Here is a 19,557-nt window from a genome sequence, read left to right on the forward strand (position 1 = left end):
GGGAAGGATGCAGCCTTTAGTCAAACCAGCACAGCCTGTTTCCCAAATCCTTCTCCTCTGCACCTGAGGCTTTTGGCCATCCATTGCCAGCTGTAGCTGCCATGCTGCAAAGCACCGGCTCGGACTGACAAACGTGACTTGTAGCAGTGCAGCTTGCCCTGGTTCAGCTGGGGAGGAGTTGTATAGGCATGAGACGCAGTCTGCAAGGGCTGACCGCTGGGTGATGCTGCGCTGGCTGGGGCACCTCTGTTCAGATATGGGCGAGGAAGAGGAAGGGCTCCTCAGGGTGCCTTCAGGACCTGGCTTGCATGGACGGATTGAAGTGGTCTCTGCCAGCTGCTTTTCAAGCCTCAAGGTTTGAAAGTGGTGTTTTTTTTTTTTTTTTTTTTTTTTTTTTTGCGGTTAGAAGGGAAAATGATTAGGACTTTCTTGAGCCATGACAACTGCTACAAGGCTGCGCTTTTACTAAAGAGAAAACAAATGAGAAATGATTCTCTTGGGCCTTAGCTTTCAGATCTTTCTTTCCAAGGAGCAGAGCAGGTCCTGGCCATGTCTTGGTTGGTCTTGGTGTTGCCAAGGGGTTGAGCTGTCTACACTCTGTCCTTGCCACTCTTCCTGTGGTGTGTTGGCTGGAGAAAGGAGAGCTGATCCTGTGTGACAATCTGTGGAAAGGTCTCTTCTCTCTGTCCTCTCTCTTATTTCCGTGATTTAGGAGGAGGTGGGGGTGGAAAGCCAGAAGCAGCCCTGTGGGCAGGAGACAGAGGTGAATCTCTGGGGTGAGAGAAGGGGCCCACAGCTGTGTTTCCTGAACATTCACCTTCCCTGGCCATCATGAAGTCACCAAGATGCTTCTCATTCCTGCATGGGCTGCAGCGCTAGGCAGGGGCCACATGTTTGCTCCATACATACTAGAATGAAAAGTTTGTGGTTTTGCACAACCTAACTAGCACTGGGAGTGGAGTGGAAAGGGAGAGCCAGAGAAGAAGGTCAGGAAAGCTGCTGAGCCTGCATGGCCTGGCTGCAAGAGGAAGAAATCCCTGTCATCTCCAGAGCTGGACAAAATCCTGTCCCAGCGGCTGGCAATGCTGAGGGTCCGGGCACTCTCCGCAGTGCCTCACAGACCCATCGAGCAGGGTCCAGCAAATGCCACCAAACTGCTCATACACACTCTGCTGTTTGCAGGCCCACTCATGGGATGGAGCCAGTGAACTGGGGGATGAGGTGATGCCCCAGACCACAGTCCAGCTTCTGTAAGATGGAGGAAAAGGACAGTTCCCTTGGCTAATGGGCTCAGTTCCCATAGCCAGCTGACCCAGTTCAGAAGCAGATTCTCTCCCTGACTCCCGATCCTCTCCTCTCTTCTCCTGGCCAGCCTTGGGTGGGTTGAGGAAACAGTGCTTGAATCTAGGCTAGACTTAAGTCTAGGGTTCAATTGCAAATTGGAATTCATGCATGAAAATGGGATGGGTGTAGATCTCAGTCCAGTTCTTTTCTTGGCTGTAGTTTAGCAATGGCTTTGCTCCAGCTGGGTTCACAAGAGCATTTTGGTTACATGGCATCTGAATAAACCCAGGCCTGGACCCTGGATTTTCAGCAAGGCAGGGTGCCCCAGACTGCCCCTGGCTCCGGGGAAAAGCAGAGAGAAGAGACCTTTCCCTGCTCTGCCAGACATCCTGGATCAAAATGGGGATGCAGCTGTGCTTTAGGGAGAATCCTGCTGAAATTCAGTTTTGAACTAGACAATGCTTGCACTGATGACTCCAGAGCACACAAGGGCAGGAAACAGCTGCAGGGGTTTAATGACCACGTTGACAGACTTTGACCTATTTCAAACACCTCCACTACTGGTGCTCCAAAAATAACTGGATGGACTGGGCTGGGGGAGGTTGCATTTTGGGAGAGCTCTTCATCGGCACCTGTCCTTGTCCACCTCATCATCCCATCACATACCCCTGGCTTGCTTGCTTGCTCTCCCCTCTGTGTAGCATGGGCTCTGGGTCTCTTTCTCCTTCCTTCCCTGCTGCTAACCCTCACCCGCAACCCAGCAGCTTTGCTGTCCTGTTCTGTCCAGCATGGTGCTTCTTTTGGATGAGGGAAGCTGGTAAGTTTGGGCTTTCTTTGTTTTTTTTTAATTTGTTTGCTTTTCATCTTCTGCAGCACGATAGTCGTCCTGGGCCGAGGGAGGACAAGTAGCAGCAAGGGACTGCAAAGACTAGGACCATGGGGCTCTTCAGGTCAGGCTGGCCACCGCTTCATTGCGGCCACCAGCCGTGGGGATAGCATCAACCATGGGCAGGGTTGCCTTCAGCAGCAAAGCACCTGGCGCACGAGGCGTGCTCCCTGCCTGCCTGCCTCTCAGAGGAGAGTGGTGCGCTGTGTCTGGTGGCCACTGCTATGTCTGGGGTCCCCGCTGAGCTCTCCCTGCCCTGACACTCCCTGTGTGGGTGCCAAGCCCTGCCTGTGTGAGGAGCAAGTCTCCTGGTGGCCTGGCGCTGGTCCTTGCCTCCACCATATCCCCAGGGAAGATGTCCTCTGACCCATGAGATGTCAGTGGAGTTGAACTCTGGCCCTATTTATAGAGTATCTGATAGTCATGAGTCCCCAGCAGCTTTAATCTCAGAGCAACTAAGGATGCCTCCCTCGGAGATTCAGGGAAGGGGTGGCCAGGAAGCCCCTTCCCATTCCCTCCTCTCCATGTGCAAGGCTCCTGTTCCAGAGGGGAAATTTTTGCAAGCTCCCCAGTAGCCTTTGCAGGGCATGAATCTCTGACAACTCCATTTTGAGCTCCCAGGTTTTTTCTTTTGGCCCAGGTCCTGAATTGTCCCAGCTCGTGGCTGCTTCTCCATGTCTCCCTCACCCAGTGCTCACAACTTGTCTTCATCTGCTTCCGCTTAATTCTGTGCGGCATGGGCAACTTGCCGTTCTCTATCTGCTTACTCTCTGGGAGCCTGGGACTGACTCTCTTGCTATTTCCCCGTGGCCAGGAGACACCGAGGGCTGCAGGGAATCTGGGCAAAATACCAGGCTGTGTGTGAACTGGTAGTGAGTAAGTGAGGTGGAACACAAACGCCAAGGGACGGAAGAAAGTGCAGGCTGGCCTGTCCACGGCTTTCCCCCCTGCTGTGGCACTGGCTGGTTTGGGGGATTTTCAGGACTGTTGTGAGGGGATGGGCACACGGTGGAAGGAGAAAATCGCAGCCTCTCAACTCAGCTGAGCCTGCAGAAAGCTTGAACCACTTTCCTGGCTGTGCTATGGCTTTTGTGGCTGTAGCTGCCATGGCTGGGAAATGTAGGAGGCTTTTGCCATGCTCTCCTTTGAAGCAGCGGTGGGGAAGTTCAGCTTGGTGGGTGGCTGGCAGCGCAGTCCTTGACCCCATGCGTGCCTCATGTGCCACTAACCTGATGTAGGTGCCAAAGGTGTTGGGACTTGTGCTCCCAAATCACGTAGGCTCTGGCAACCTTGGCTGTTTTCCTAGTGCTCCTGAGCAGCAATAGGTATATTCCCAAAATCATATGTACCTTTTGACTTTTCTGTCCCCCAGGAGGAACTTTGGATTTGTGTTGATAAAAGCTCCCTTTGGTACCTTTCACTCTCCTTGCTCTTCTCTTTCTTAAGCTCTGACTGTCTTTCCCTCTTCTGCATTTAACTCCTCTCTCCATGTTTTACCTATTGGCTGAAGCAAATGGCCCACACTTTTGGAACCACAGGGAAAGCTTAGATTTAATATGTCCTTCCTCAAAGTCTTCCTGCAATATGCAGATCCTGGACAAAACTGGATTATGGTCACTACCAAAAATGAGATGGCAGCTATCCCAAGGGTAAAGAAAAGGGAAGTGGTGGTGATGGGACCTTCCAGCAATGAGATGGGAGGGAGCTGCCTGAGGACAGCTTGACAACCCTCTGCCGAGTCTGCCCAGCTCCCAGAGCCTTTCCTCGTTGTTCTTGATCCTCAAAGGTCAATCCTGGTCTGTCTAAAGTGAGGAGAGTCTGGAGCCAGGTTAATATCTGCCATCCTTACCTGGATTTCAGACCCAAGAACTAATGTTCCCAAGAAGCTCCCTCTGCCAGGCAAGGAGCTGGGAATGCTCCACACTTCTGAAAATCAGCTTCCTGAGTGAAACAGTTTCTGGAAGGGCAGAAGCAGTAGAGAAGGATGCTCTGGGATCTTCTCCTGGAAGTGTGCCAGGACTCCTTTGGAAAACCATGGTCAATGGATGAGCTACAGGATTTCCTGACCTCCTGCTGTGGATTTTGCATGTGAGAGGGACAAACACACATGGGAATGCTACCTGCTTGCCCCATTTGTCAGTGCTGGGACACTGTTTGCTCTCAAAGGCAGGAAGCTCCTGCCCTTCTGCCAATGCCATTGTGGAGTCAGAGTGAGGAGAATGCTTCTGAGGCCATCGGAGGGACACCCCATTTCCATCCACACTGGAGGTACCGCTGTCAAACAGAGGAGGGAGGAACTGCAATCTGAACTCCTCTTCTTGCAAGAAGTCCCTTCCAATGACTTCAGCAGTAGAGGCCTGTTATCTCATGCTTCTTGGACTGGTGGTCCTCATGTTCCCACCACATTGCCCTATCCTCAGGAAGGAGGCTGCCGCAGAGCTCGGCCTTCAGCTGCCAGTTGAGAGATAACATTCAGGGGTCTAGACATGGTGTCTCAGGGCTACTCTGGGGTGTCCTGGTGGAAAGGGCCTGAAGGCTCTTGTATGACCCCCCACTGCCTCTCATTCCTCTGACAGAGACGTTGCCTCCAGATCCCTCATAGCTCAGGATGAAGCATGGTCTTCCAAGACCTTCAGTGCCTGAGTGTCCCTTGTAACTTTAGGGAAGGGCAGGTGTTCTTGTTCTCTGGTTGTTCCTCGTATGTTTTGTCAGCTGGATATCGTTTTGTGTGAGCTACTGACTTGGGCCTCAGCTGGAGACAGAGCAGAGATATCTGGATAATCTATATCCGAAAAGAGGATGTGGGCCTCCAGCAAAGAAGATCCTGAACTGATTTGATTCATGTGCCTCAGGGGGAAAGCACTCTGACCAGGCTGATTTCATAGTCCAAGGTGAAGGAAAGGAGGAAAAAGCTAAGGATAGTGGCGGCTTGCAGCTCTCTGCCTCCATCCTGAGATAATTAGGTCTTCCAGGCTTCATGGTAGCATGTGTCCTTGCCAATGCCAGAATTTCTCAGCCTGGGGGTGTTTATGTGGCCCCAAAGTCCCTAGTGACTGACTGCCTCGTGCTCTTTAGTCTAATCCCCCTCACAGCATACTCCAGGAGCAGAAGGGGAGTGGCCCTGCTGTGCAGATGGGGAATTTATTTCTCTGACAAACACACTCCGTTAAGTTCATGCTTGGTTTAAGATGTTTCACCTCCACTGTCTGCCTGGCCCTGTCCTGGAGGTGAGTATCCTGATGGAGGGACTGCAAGCTGCAACTGAGCCCCATTCTCCCTCCCTGACATCCTCCATCCCTCCCTGCTCTGACAGCAGCCTGCTGGAGGGGAGCTCTCCTTCTGGGCCCCCGCGGCAACGAGCTTATGCCCTCGCGCGTGAAATCTGATTATGCCTGCGTGGCTTGAGCGAGATGATCCAATCCTCAGCACTGTGAATCCCACAGAGCAATTATCCACTCCAGAGAATTTCTTTTCTTTGTGCTAACTGGCTGGCCACTGAGCCTCCTCAGCGTTGCTTGAGTAATCCCGTCCCACGTGATGCTTCACCTTGCATCTCCCATCCGGGATCCGGGTTGTAGAGCATACCTGTGAGGCTGCTGGAAAGGGGAACCTTTTGCAGCGTGGTAACCAAGGAATGGGGCTGTAACATGCCTTCATGCTATGGCCATTGCAGATTCCCAAACCCACCATGGATGGGGGAGCCCAATGCCTTGTTGATGGTACAGAGATCTGCTTTGACTCAAATCATGAGCAAGTGTCTTTCAGATGCGGCTCAGGTATTAGGAACTGTGAATCCTGTTGCAAACAAGGGGAATTATGCTTTTTGGGTGCAACTGCATGTGTTTGTAAGTGTTCAGGTGATGTGTATTGTGGCTTCCCTCTGAATTAATGCAGGTCTCTGTGTCCATGGGAAGCTGTCCTACCTGCTGGCAAGCTTTTGGATGGCCATGAGAGATGCTGGAGCAGTCAGGGCAGAGCATCTGAAGTGTTCAAGCTAAGAACAGATGGCCAAATTTTTTAGCCCTGGCACTGCTAACAATATGCTGCAAGACCTTGGGGAGTGCCTAGATGTGCCCATCCATAAAATAGATTTAATCATCTCACCCTCCTTCCCTGGGACATTGGGAGAGCTTACTACCATTGAAAGGAAGCCCTAAGGATGGGGAAGAAGGCAAAAACCGTAGACGGGAACAGACACATCTGTAGGAAGGTTTAGAAAGGTCAACCTGTTCAGGTTCACTGCCCAGTGAAACCAGTGCTTGGTTCTGGCTTGTCTGCCTGCAGGTGGGAGGAGGAAACTGGGCTGGACAAGCAGGCTGGCGGCCCAAGGAGGCTCTGCACAGGACAATGAGGCAGTAACCTCTGGAACTAATGAAGGTTGCCAATTAGCTGGGCTTCCCCAGCTCTCCTTGGTGGGGCAGAAGGGTTATGACTTAGGTCTGGTGCCAGGTGAGAGGATTTACACCTCTTTGTTTGGGTTTAGACTATCTTGCTGCAGTTGATGAAGCAAAAGGTCTCCTTCTTAGAGGCATGAGGTTTGCAAACAGTGGCTTGTTCTGCCCTGATATGGGAAGTTGCCTTGCCTTCCCCTCCCACAGTGAGTTTTCCCCTGCTCATTTATGTGAATAATAATGAACCAAACCTGAGGGGTGAAATGACTGAAATGATTTCTCTTCTTCTCTCCCTGTTTCTCTTTGCAGAACTGAAGACTATATGAAGTTGTCCCTAGCCTCCTCCTAAAGGCATCCCTTGGCATCTTTAAAGGCTTGAGAGAAATACCAAAACCAACCAAACACACCCATAAGAGAAATCCAAAAACCCTCAAAACTTGGGACCCCCCCCTCTTGGTCTGAAGTTGAGTTCTTCAAAACTCCTGTGGTATCAAGTTTGAGGAGATCCTATTGTGTGCCTCCATGGACTGGGGCTGGGCCCAAGCAGTGACTTGAGTTGTGTTTGGCAGGGGGGGCTGGGATGTCCTAGGAGACAAACCTTCCTCTCCCTCCCCCAAACAGAACCCAAACTGGACACCAAATATGCAGCAAGTGTATTAGTTGTATTCAGCACCGTGTATAGCCCTGCTGTGAAATCTGTGTTTCTTTAGCAGGGTGGGTGAATCGTAGCTGTTCTCCCAGACCTGCCTGGACCTTATACCAGACTATCAACCTGTCTCTTCCCAGGGCCAAACTCCTCCTTATTGTTGGGGGTGGGTGGGAACTGCCTATGATTTCAAACATTGTATAGCACTGTTTTATTCTGAGGGGTGGAGGGACAAAGTGGGATCAAAGTGAGGGGTGGCAAATCGTAGCTGGAATGACTCTAATCTTGCTTCTATAGTTATTTTATCAGAGAGCTGATCCTTTAGGTAGAGAGAAGACTCAAGAAATGAGTATTGATAGTTTAGCTGTTCTGCTTGTGGTGAAGGTTTAGGAGACCACACTTTGGCCACTGTTCATATCTGGATTCACACTTTTCCCTACTCTGGTTCCCAACAGGAGAGACCTGAGGAGGTAGCAACAGTATCATGGGTTCCCTCTGGCTCAGAATGAGATTGTGGGGGTCCTGGAAGAGACACCCTGCCCCTTCCTCTGCTGCTTGCTGTTCCATTGCCCTCTTCTTTTACTAGCCCTGTGGTTTGTCCACTGGAATCAGAGCTCAGCGTCTCTCCTCAGCTTTGTCATATATAGGAGATAAATTTGGCTGGGCGTATATACCTGCTTCAGGGAGAGCAGGAAAATCAGACCAGCTGGTTTGCAAGATGTATCCCCATGGCAAGAGGGCTCAAGTCCTCTAGAGATGTTGTAGAAACACCAGGCTGGGTGGGGATGTGTCCTTCAGAGCTGCTTTCTCTCACTGCAGGACAACTGCCTCTTGGCTAAAGCTTCAAACATATCAGAAACCTAGCAGGCTGCTTTTTTTCCTTTCTAATTCCTATGCGGACAGTACTTGAAACCTTGTACTTGGTTGTCCTTTCCAGCGCATGAGGTTGGCAAACTCTTAATAAAAGGGCTCATTTAAAGAACAGCAGGAGGCTTCAGCTTTAGAAGAGGCTGGGCTGCCCCTTCCCAGCCAACAACCGCTAGCATATTTAGTGGTTTGCATATGAATTTAGACACATCAGGACCCTCTGCTTCAACTTCCCCACTGGTACAGCTGCTCAGTCTCCCCTTGGTGCTGGCTGGCTGACTCTGTGTCCCAAGCACCCAACTATGCAAAGAATGCCTTATATACATTGTGTTTAAGTTACATGGCAATATGTACATCGAGCTGAGTCCAGATTTTTGCTAGTGGCAGCGAGTCAAACTATTTCTTCAACTCAAATGGCTGTCTGGGTATTTTTTACTTTTGTTTATTTTGTTTGTTTTGTATCTGATGGTGGCTCTTGTACAAAGGACTGTAATTCTAGTGGCTTGAATCTGTAAAAATTGCCTTTGTTTGGTCCAATAAACCTTTGAATAGTTTATTTGGTTTGTGCTTGTTCTCCCTGCCTCTAGCAGCTTGTAATTTCTTTCTCAAGAGATTTGTGTTGAAAATCTGGAGTTTAGGTTAGAGGTACATTTTGTCCTCATATGCCTTTTACCCTATAAATGGTTCCACTTCCTTAAGAGCAGAGTCAGACCAGCAGTGAAATTCAGGTTTTATGGTTTGGGTTGTTTTTGCCTTAACTCTGCTGGAGTGATGCACTATTGCAGCAGGATTCCAGTCTTGTTTGACAGCGGAGAAGTTAGCAAAATTCCCAAATGCGGAGCCTCTGCCCAGGATTTCAGCTGCTGAGAATGTGGATGCTCAGCAGTTCCTGAAATGCAGATCTTCTTTAATATACCTATGACTAACTGCCCCAAACCTCCAGTTAATTGTAGAAGTTTTGGGCTGAAATGTCTAAAGGAGCCTAAGGGAGTTGAGTAGGCAAGTGCAATTGTCTATCAATAAGAATTAGGCTGCTTTTAAAATCCCCAATTAATCCATTTTGTCAGCAATAAGTAAAATCCTATTTGACCTCCTGAATCGAAGTTATTTTGGGGACAGTGCTTACAGGAAGAGAACATGATTTACTTGTGAATGGGGTAGGTTTGATCTGAAACCATTAAGAAAATAAAACCCAGAGCACCACAAAGTTGTTTTACAAGGTCACCTTTGATAGGAGAAGCTCCTTTTTGAAATCAGTATCATGTTTTCGATATCTTACTCTTACTTCCCAGGCTCATTTCTCCATTTATCTTTGTTTACCTCTCTCCCTGTTGTAGATTGTGTAGCACAGAGAATTGTTTAACAGCAGTAGCAGCTCTTTTCTATTTCTGTTTTTAAACACACAGTCATGATATTTAACGTCATTTCTGTCAAGGGACAGCCAAAATGCATTGATGTTGGCTTAAAGAAAAATCAGAGTGGACGCTGTCTGTGATCTTGATTTTGGAGGTGGGGTGTGAAAGAAGCAGGCCTTTGGGGAACTGAAGATTTCTGTAGTGTTAATGTCTGTGAAATAATGAGGGAGGGATGCAGACCTGTGTGGAGCATTCCCAGCTGGCGCAGATTTCAGATGTGCGAAGCAAAGATGCGTATTGAATTTCTCCGTACCAGACAGGAAATGTGCCCTCTGGTGCCCAGTGATGGTTTAAAATAAAATATTGATCGATAATGACTGCGCTTCCCTTCCTCTGGTCTGAAAAGGGCAATCTGATGTGTTCTGTGTGAACACAAAAAGTATAGAAGGGACAAATCCAGGCAGCTGACAGCCTGTGGCCAGAGCTTTCACAACCAAAAGATCCTACGTCATTATCAGGATATGCTTGGCCTTAAGACAATTGCATTTTAATTGTAATAGAAAATAATTGGCAAATCAGCTTTCTTCTATCAGAATCTGCTTTCTTTCCCCCACAACCGCCTGCTTACTGCAATGGGGCTGAAAAGACAGCTTGTTCCTGCTCCTGCTGTGGCTGAGCCCAGGAGAGAGGAAAATGCAAAGCCCCACTCGTCTGGAGCTCAGCGCATGAAGGCTCCTCTGCTCATTCCTGAATCTCTCCTTCCCCGATCTTTTTCGTGGTACAGTTGATTCTGATGTACTGGTGCTGTGCTCCCTTCTTTCAAACAAAGATTGTGTCCTGGTTTTGCCTGTCTATAGGTAATTCTACTGCTCCTGTTACTGGAACAATGTGGACAATAGCTTGTCCACAAAGGACTCGCAGGAAAACTACTCCACTTAACTAATGGTGTGCTTTTAAATGGATTAATTACAGTGTATTAAAGCCCTATGCAGGAAGCTGGCTGTGATGGGGAGAGAGGACTCTTGACAGAATGACTATGCAGAAGTAAAAGCCAGAGTCTGAATTTCCAGCCCAGGGGATCACTCATCCCAAGGTCAGAGACGCTAAAGAAGCAGGAGGAGCCAGGACTGCTGCAGATCTGTGCTTTGCATTGCTGGGCATTGCAGCAGAGCCCCCAAAAAAGAGAGCCTTTGAAGTAATAGAAATTCTTCCTCCCTTGCTACAGCCACAAAGCACCACAACCTCATTAATTCTTTTAATCTCACACAGGACAGTTGGTTATGAAGTGTAGTAGGCAATGCTGCAATCTGTTCCCAATCATATGGGTGCCCTGTAGTGAGAACATTCCAGCCCATAGTCAGCCCTGACTAAAACCAAAGTGCATCTTCATTTTACCCCAAAATAGGATTTTGTAGACAGCTGCATCATTTCATGAGCTAAGGACAACTTGGTACTTCAGAATGAATGACATTCCTGTGCTGCCCACCTTTCTGTATCCCTGAGTGATGATCAGTTGACATATGAACGATATAAACTCTCCAATAAAGCCCTGAGACAGATACTTTGTGCCGCAGGACATACAGCAATGATTAACTGCTTCAGGTTCGGGAAAAATGTATTGGCTGGGCATAAGATCTATTATGGGGAGAAAGGAAAGGTTAATCACCTGGTAAGGGCTAGAAGTCTGAGTTAGATGGTCCACTGGTCAGAATATGCCCACACATTGATCATCCCATTGCTTGACTGGCTACACGAGCACATCTCACTATTTGACATTGGCAGACAAACCCTTGAATCAAAGCAGTTTTCTCTCTATGATCTTATCTTCCAGTGGCTGATTTAAAGGCATGTCTACACTGGAAAGAAGTCTAGTCTCTAGTTTTCAGGTAGGGTATACATTTAAAATTTAATAGCGGTTCCTGAATTACTCTGTATCTACACAATCTCATTCCAGAATGAAAGTACACTGTGCTGATCAACCTTAATCTAGTTTTGCTATAGAGTCTGCTAAATTGGGACATGGTCTTACAAAATTCCACATGTGGAGTTATCCTGAAACTCTGAGCATAGATAAGCCCTAAGAAACTGCAAAGCTGGTCTTAAAGCAGTCAGTTTATCTCCATATTAAAAGAATTGTAGAGAAAAGTGCAGGATGATTGGATAGATAGGAGTGGGTGGAAGAAGAACCTGAGGCTATCTCTTGCTCATCTCACATGGGCAGATTTCCTGAAGTCAACAGGGCTTGTAAAATGACCCTCTTTGGCTTCATGTTTCATTTGACCATGGTGTTCTTGCTCAAAGTGCCTTCTGGGGACTGGCTATTCCTACTTCTCCTTTTCTTCTTGACAGGGTTCAGAGAGAGCAGCTGGCTGCCATCTTCGGGCTCATGAAGGAAAAAAGTGACACATTTGGAGAGATGTCTGAAGGAGACATGAAGGAACAGCTTAGACTGTATGATATATAAGCTTGCAGCCAGTGAAGACTATGCCCAGAAGTCATCCAGCCATTATGCAGGACACTGGAGAGTGTAGTGTTATAAGTGTATTTCATTTGTTATTTTGTTATTCCAGGGTGTTTTGCAGATGCATATAGGCCCTTGATATATATTTCTAAAGATTCATAATTTCTCTCCCTTTCTTTCAATTTTCCTGAAGAGTCATTTTCATCTCATGAAGAGATTTTTACCTCTTTCTGGCTGGGTCATATGTCTCAGTCATACAAAGTAGATGATAAGCTTGCAATTTTTTTTCTCACCATGCTTTGTAAAAAATATACTTTCTAACCCTAGTCGTTCATGAATTTGATATCTGAAGAAAGCCAAAGACTGACAAAACAGCAGATGTAAAATGGATGGAATAATAGAATCATAGAATAATTGAGGTCGGGAGGGACCTAAGGAGGTCTCTAGTCCAACCTCCTGCTCCAAGCAGGGTCAGCTATGAGATCAGATCAAGTTACTCAGGGCTTTATCCCATCAAGTCTTAAAAACCTCCGAGGATGGAGACTGCACAACCTCTCTGGGCAGAGAGGCTGCCAACCCTTCAGTTAGAAAATGAATAGCCAAAGCCAATGCATTAGTGCTCAGATTAGAGGTGAGCTGCAGTTCTCATCTCCTTGAAAGGAATACTTCATCCTCCTTCAAACCGACTTTTTGAAACAAATCCAAGACGGTTCCAGCTGACCCCACTGAGCTCATCTTCACGCCTGAGAAAACAGCAGCTAACTTCGGGCTGGAAACAGAAGCATCACTTTGCCTTTTGACACTGGTAAAAATGCTAGAGAAACGTGGCTGACCTGTTTACAAGGATGATTATGTCCAACTCAGACCCTGTTCTCCTAATATAAAATTTCTGTGGGAAACTACATACTTGAGAAAGCTCTGTGAATTTACCAAATATTTTGAACAGTTTTGACCTACTCTTGGCAGTTTGGGTACAGTAAATCAATACGCTTTCCTAATTTTAACTGAATGTCTTCTGGTGCACTTCTCTCTCCTATGAAATCCTGTTAAATACTTCAGTATTGAGAAGGATTTTCTTGATTTATATCACCACTGACAAAGGAAGGCAAAGTTTTCTGACCCAATTTTAGGGAATGATCTCTTAAAAGATTAGTTTTTTTTTATTTTGTGCAATTCTTTTGATTTTGAGAAACCAAATATCTCATTATATGGTCACAATTTCCCACTACAGTATATTTGGTAACACTGTACTATTTGACTTTTAAAAATCATTGTAACTTCTAATTGTTTTCACTTGATTGAAGACATATTTATTAAGTGATGAAGCCGGCTTTACTGCCAAATCATGAGTTAATCTAAATTTGATGTCTGAAAATTACCTCTTCTTATTTAACATGAAGGAATTAAGTGGGCAAAAGAGTCCCTTGATATGAAAAACCAAGCAGACCAATAGCTTGCTGGTGCATAGACAACAATTTTCTTTGTCAAACTATTTGTGCAAGAGGAGAAGCGTAGGAAATATGTATGTGGGAGTTCTCCCTGGTTCAAACCTGTGAGCAGGCTCTTTTCCAAAGTCCTCCTTGAAAGCAAGCAAAGGCGAGTTTATTTTTAGTTGATTTTTTTAGTCTTTGTCTTGTAGACTTTACAGTTTATTTCCAAAGTATTTTTTATTTCTTCTTTTACATTTGGGCCTTCGCTGAAGACGCATATTTCTGAAAGAATTCCTCTACCTCCCACCCTAAGATTATGTCAGCAATGATAACCCTGAATGCGGAAGCGCAGCTGGCATTAACCCTGTCCTTTCCATGCCTGCTCCGGAGCGACCGAAGTGTGAAGACGCTGTTGATGGCGAGACACTGGTAAAAGACTACTGTCATTTACAAGGCCCAAATTTCAGAAAGAAATGAAGCTAAGTAGCGAAGGCTCTGCCTGGGACATGTGAGGAACAAAGCGACAGCTAGATGAAAAACCCTTGGGTCTAGCACGGGAAGAAAAGCACGGCTTCTCTGCGTGCTGTCGCAAGGCTGCAATAAAGAGGAGCCTGCTGGACGTGCCTGCGTGCGCTCCATGGGCAGCAGCGGGGCAGCGGCGTTCGGCCCAGCATTTGGCCCGGCTGCGCCCAGCTCTGGGCAGCCCCGGCACCAGCCAGGCCCGGGGCGCCTCCACCGCTCCCCACACTGCCCCGAGGCTGGCGGGGGTACAAGCGCCCCAGCGGACAGGGGTACACGCCACCTTGGCAGGCCACCTTCTCATTCCCTTTCCCCTCTGGACTCATCAATATTTATGCAGGAAATGTCACCAGTTGCTACAGCAGCAACCCCCCTTCTGGGGCTTGTCCTTTAAATAACACTGGCTGCTTTTCTTCAGCCTCGCGCAGGCCTGTACGGCACAAACGCAGCCATACAGCTATGCCGGGGGGTGACGCGGGGGGATGAGACTGAAGGCTGTTGGGGAGAAGCGCAGACAAGCACTGAGGCTCGGGGAGTTTGGGGAAACGTTCCTCCTGCTCAACAGGCTTCGGGGCAGAAACCGGGTGGGGAGGATCCCGTGTCTCCACGCTTGCTCTGAGGGGGATCTTGCGATCTGTGGTAACACTGATCTGGCCCTTTCGAGCCTCAATTTCACAGGGACGAATGGCCGCCCCAGCACGGGGAGCGCTCCTGCCACCCGAGGGGGGATGAGGGCGAGAGGGGCCCTCGCCCCGCTGCGGCCCTGTCCAGCCCCGGGTGCGGCGGGGCTCGGGCACGCGTGAACGCGGGGCCCGGCGCCGGCGGGGCCCAGCGCTGCAGGCCGCAGGGGAGGTGGCGGGCCGTTGCTATGGCAACGGGGCCAGGCCGCCCCGAGCAGCTCGCAATCGGGAAAAACTGTCCGTGCCTGGCACCCGTACTGAAATGCGGACTTGGCCTGAGTTGTCCCTACCCGGCCCTCGTAAGCCGGGCAAGCCGCGGAAGAAGCTGGCTTTAGTCAGGCAGTGCGCAGGCGCCTTGTCTGGAGACACGCCGGGGGGGGGGGGCGTGTGGTCGCCTTTGCGCGCATGCGCTGTCGGTGACGCGCCTACAGAGGCCACCGAGGCGGAGCGCGCATGCGCGCGGCGGCGCGGCGCCCCCCCAAGATGGCGCCGGGCGTGAGGGCAGAAGGGCCGAGCCCGGCCGGGGGCCGAGGCCTCCCTGGGCGGCGGCGGGAGGTCATGGGGCTGGCAGGAGCCTCCGGGCCGCTCGGAGAGGGCCGTTTCGCGGCCGCCGGTGCCTGCGAGACGGGCCCAGGCGGTGGGAGGGGCCCAGGTGAACCCCGCACGCCCGAGCAGGCCGCGGGGTCCCGCCGCGGCCCGGCCCAAAGGCCGCCGAGGTCAGCGGGAGGTTGGTTTCAGGGGCGCGGAGTGGGAGAGCAGTGACATAAGTCGAGATGGCCACGGATTAAGCGGTTCTTTGGTAAATTCATGTTCTGTGGTAATCTTGGGATCTGCCCGCACCGGCACCTTGGGAAGTGAATCCTCTGTCCCCCTGAGAAATGTGCCCAGAGCAGTGTGAAGTCTGTGCTGCTGCCCTCACCGGCAGGCTTGACTTGAGTGATCCGTGGCAGATCTTTGCTAGGGCATTTTGTAGCTGTGGCTTTTTCCTGATACTTGTATTTATGCTTATTCCTGGCCTCACAGTAAGTGTGCATTCATGTAAACTAGTGTTAAGATTCTTTACCCTGCAGATAAGAAATAGATTGCGCTGTGTTGATCTAATCTTGGGTGGATTGGAGAATGAGAGCATTTTGTTATGCATCTTCAGTCTCCTTGAATGTGTTTCTCAGCCCTCATATAAGCTCAGGCAGTCTTTGAGCACAAAATAGAGACCTATATTTAAAAAAAAAAAAAAAAGATTTAGTGAAGGAACCTTAATGGAGGAGGAGGTGAAGACAGGGAGAGGAGAAGGCACAGTTCCCCACCTCTGCTTCTCCAGGTGGATTTGATAGGGATTTCAGGTTTGGAGACTTTTTCTGCAGATCTTTTAAATTAACTTTTTTTGCATAGGTTGCCTGTGAAATTGAGAAGCCATGTGCCACATGGTTAAATAGCATCTATTTTGCATTCTAGCGCTCATGTAAGTTGCCTAAAATTGGGCTTGGCATACTGCATTAACAGTCTAGACAAAGTAGTTGTCTGTGCCAGCTATATGGGGAATTGTGCTAGTGAACTTGTCAAATGTATCTGTTAGCAAAGAGATGGGTTTCCACTGTCATTTCCTTTGAAGGAGGTGGGAACAGTTATAGACAGGAAAAATATGGGCTGTTTCTGTGGTCTGTACCACCATAAACCCTCTCTCTTTCACTCCTGCATTGTTATTTTCTGTCTTATATTGCCTTTTGCATTCTTCAGGGTCTTTGCATACTATGTCAAATATTTTGAATAAATTCCTCTGGGGCATTTCTCAGAATGCATCAAAGGTAAAAGTTCTCATTAATATCCACCAGAGAAGAAGAAGTGGAGGTTTCCAGACCAGCTTTGGAGTTATCTGAATACTAAAAAAAGTTCTTTTTTTTCCCCCCAGTCCCTCATGTCTCTTAATCATTGTATCTAGGGTACACGTTTCTGACAGCGAATTAAATCCCCAGTCTCTCTGAACTTATCTTAGGCTGGTTTTATTCCCATAAGGATGGTGGGAACAAAGTTCAAAAATCATGTTGCAGATAAGTCCCTTTTAGAGAATATCATTTCCTCTGAAGAGTGAGATAACCATTTCTGAAACTTGCAATAACTGGTGGCTATATTGAGTCTATGTAGTAATCAAGCAGTAAGTGAATGTGTGGCAGAAGTATTGCCAGTTTTAAGAGGGCAACTTTGCCTTTCTTACCCCCTCCGCTTTTGTTCTTGAGTCACATATTGGTATGACATGAGGACTGTATAAAAAAGGCCAAGGAGACAAATCTGTATAAACCCCTTAATTTCACAGCCTTTTCTTCTTATATTTCTGTAAGAGTTGTCTGAAAAACATCGTCTCAGAGGTGGTGGAAAATGTACAGTGGTGTGTACCAACCCTGTGTTTGTGGTGTGTGAATAGTATTTTGTTTTACTATCCTCTTTGCATAACATGACTAAAGCTTTTCTCATAAAGGTAAGATTTTAGAGGCATTTTGACATGTCCCAGGAATGTGATCTTTCTTGTGAGTCCTCTCTAAATGTCAAATGAAATAACTCACAGATCAGTATCTTGGCTGTGGAAGCAGCACCAGATAGGAAGAATTCCTAAAGGTAAGCTCGTAATATAAAAAATGAAGTGCTAGTATCACATATTTGAATTTGGCCTCCTATTAGGACAGGAATAGAGCAAAACATGGAAGTCTTTGTGATGTTTTTTTAACTTTGAAAATATATATTGCATATCAATCCATCCAATCAGTAGATCCCAGCCAAAAACTCTGTGGGACACTCTTTTTTTCTAAATGGAAAAATATCACGTCTTCAATGCTTTTTAATTCCCAAAGTAGGTCAGGAATGTGGTCACTGAGATACTTGCGTGTAGTGAGTCATGGTATGATCAGCTGTTGAGAATGCTGTATATCACTCACATTTGTTAACTGTTAAATTGTATTGAAACCAATAAATAACAAAGCGTAAGTATTATGTAGTTTGTTTCATCTTTATTTACCTTAAAGAAGGGGCCTAATTAAGAGGGTAGTTTCATACTGACTAGGGACTGTGACTATGTTTTCACATGTTAAGCCAAATCATTAGGGATGCTACTGTAGAATGAGATGAAATGGTCAACTGGCATCTTCTTTGGGAATCCTGAGCAGTCCCAACACATCTCCAAAACCGGCAGTGCTAACTGGGAGAAACATGGCAGCGGTAGTTGCATACTTTCTCCCTGTGGCCGCATGCGGTCTCATTGCAACATATCTGGCTATGAAGTTGTTCCCAATAGTAAAATCCAAGGGTGAGATATGATGAGTGCTTAGCCCTCCTTTAGGGTCAATTTTTCCACCTCTTTGGTGGCTGAGAGTTTGCAGGCTGGGTGCAGGGAAGTGTAGCGTTTGGGGAGAGAGAGGGTGCTGCGTAATTTGCTGCTGACAGAGCTCCCTATTGGTAGAAGATTTGTTTCTTTTTGGAGCCGTTTTTTACCTCTCCTCTGAAATGTCTCACTCTTTCTTACCCAAAGCTAATGTAAATGCTACCCTGAAGTCCTGGACTAGGAGAAAATTTATATCCTTCATTTTTTTGTAGATGAATGTAAATAAATGTGAAGTGATGGGAGAGGAAGGGGGTGTTTCTGCGTGAATATACATCTGAATCACTAATACATACTGCTTGAAATTCCATTCGTGTAGCATTGCCTGTTGACTTGCATTTGATTCACAACTGGGCTGTTATTGCTAGTTTAATGAGATCTGTGTCTGGGAAGACAAATGACTTTGAAGCTGAATTCTGACATTTGGAGCAGCGCTGTGAGAAGTAAGTGGGTAATAGGGAGAAATGAATGGGAATTTAAACTTCCCAATAGCAGCAGCACAAATACCAAGTGCTATCAATCTGCAGTTCACAGCAGCGTTTGCTGGTAGCACGGTACTTGTGTTAGAGCTTTTTTGTCTGTGATCTGGACAACTGCTGTAAATGTGCATCGTTCCAGCAAGCAGTGTTGGATGTCTCGTTCTGCTGCTGCCCCGTTGTGGCTGTGTTACCTTCTGAACTAGACATGTCCTGTCCCAGAGGAGGACTGTCGCAGCAAGAGAAATCGCCTAAACAATGCATCAGCAAGTACTTGTCATCCGCTGGATGGTGCTGTTGTTTTATACAAACAGCAGTGAGGTCCTGCATAGCTCCAACTGAAGACTTCAAATACTATTTTGCTTCAGAGAGGATTAAGAAGGATGTGCACAATTCTTTTCTCCTTAGCAGATCTGTCACGAATCCTGTATGTTGTGATCTGCCTATTATCCAGCATTTCTGAGGCTGGCTAGACTTAAGTGATAACTACAGACAGGAAAACTCACACTTTTACCAGCTTCAGCCCAGCCCCTCTCATGTCTGAGTAGTTTCCTGGTCAGAATCAGATTTTTTTTTTCCTCTCTCATTTAAAACTTCCCTCAATCCCCCAAGAGTAAGCTTTGCTTCATTTGTGGAGCGAGTATTTGTTGGCTCCGTAAGGTGCAGTAAGCTAGCTAAGAGTCACTGGAAGAAAAGCTTGTTTTCAAAATCTGTGGTTATACCTCATTGTGAGGGGAGGGAAGATGCATTCCTCAAAACCTCATCTTTCCAGAGGCCAGGACTTGAGTTTGGATTTTGTTTGCCTACCATAGCATCAGATAAGATCGGAAGTAGGTATTTGTGATTTATTTGATGTTGTTCTAGTATCCTTGTACCTTGCTCTTACGTTGCTTTATTAACTCTCTTAAAGACACGCTGCAGTCCTTATAGCGGAGAAGGCCTCAAGGTTGAAGTCTGTGGATCATTGCCTCTCTGCAATGCGTCTGCCTTGACGGCAGTGTTAGAGCCTCACTGGAAAAGAAACAAAGACTCGTAGCCCATGCGCTCTGAGAAATTGCTCTGCTTGTGACTCAGTTGTTGGAATTCTGCTATTGATAATTGATGGAAGTAGAAATTACTCAAGAAGCTGGTTCTAAGGGAAAGGAAGGGTGGGAAAGGAAGGGTGGGAAAGGAAGTGGTGGAAGCATTTAGTTTGTAG

General features: G+C 47.5%; 1 protein-coding gene across 2 annotated transcripts in view; it reads left to right on the top strand.

Annotated features, from left to right (window-relative positions):
* The window catches only part of MXRA7 (matrix remodeling associated 7), a 34,403-nt gene extending 21,509 nt beyond the window's left edge, over positions 1–12,894 (top strand). The window contains exon 4 of one of the 2 annotated variants that reach the window (XM_067308551.1): positions 11,779–12,894. In XM_067308551.1, the coding sequence (XP_067164652.1) occupies positions 11,779–11,893 (115 nt within the window). In that variant the 3' untranslated portion in view covers positions 11,894–12,894. Of the gene's footprint in view, positions 1–6,870; positions 8,631–11,778 lie in introns of those variants that run through there. The other variant, XM_067308553.1, reaches the window with a different exon arrangement.
* Positions 12,895–19,557: the final 6,663 nt, after the last annotated feature.

The sequence above is a fragment of the Apteryx mantelli genome, chromosome 19 (genome assembly GCF_036417845.1).
Source record: "Apteryx mantelli isolate bAptMan1 chromosome 19, bAptMan1.hap1, whole genome shotgun sequence".
NCBI lineage: Eukaryota > Metazoa > Chordata > Aves > Apterygiformes > Apterygidae > Apteryx > Apteryx mantelli.